General features: G+C 48.8%; 1 protein-coding gene across 1 annotated transcript in view; it reads right to left on the bottom strand.

Moving 5' to 3' along the window:
• The window catches only part of LOC119592681 (fibrinogen C domain-containing protein 1-B-like), a gene marked incomplete at its 5' end in the record, with an annotated part of 56126 nt that overhangs the window by 1298 nt on the left and 54533 nt on the right, over positions 1-295 (bottom strand). Inside the window, 1 exon segment of the mRNA XM_037941596.1 lies at positions 26-150. Coding sequence (XP_037797524.1) covers positions 26-150 — 125 coding nt within the window.

The raw sequence follows: 295 nt of genomic DNA, 5'->3' as shown, positions 1-295 counted from the left end.
GAACTGAGAAAAGCGCCAGACTCACCTCGTGGCAGGCAGTGAACCACCAAGCTCCATGGAAGGTCCGAGCGCAGTGTCCCCTGGGGTTGAAGTCATTGTCCCTGTCCCTGGTGCTGAAGGGAGCCCCCTGGTGGTACTTGAGGGAATTGCCTAAAGACGACGAGAAGGAGAAATGGAGTTTAGAGACAAAGGCAGTAATGTGCACGTCGCGTGAGTCGAGGATTGAATGGTAATGGAAACCTTTCTATTTCTTTTTCTTTTCTCTCTTGTTGTGAATTAGATAGTTTCTTTCTTT

Source organism: Penaeus monodon, chromosome 30, assembly GCF_015228065.2.
Source record: "Penaeus monodon isolate SGIC_2016 chromosome 30, NSTDA_Pmon_1, whole genome shotgun sequence".
Lineage (NCBI taxonomy): Eukaryota > Metazoa > Arthropoda > Malacostraca > Decapoda > Penaeidae > Penaeus > Penaeus monodon.
The sequence above is the reverse complement of the archived record's forward strand: the minus strand, read 5'-3'. Positions and strand labels throughout refer to the sequence as shown.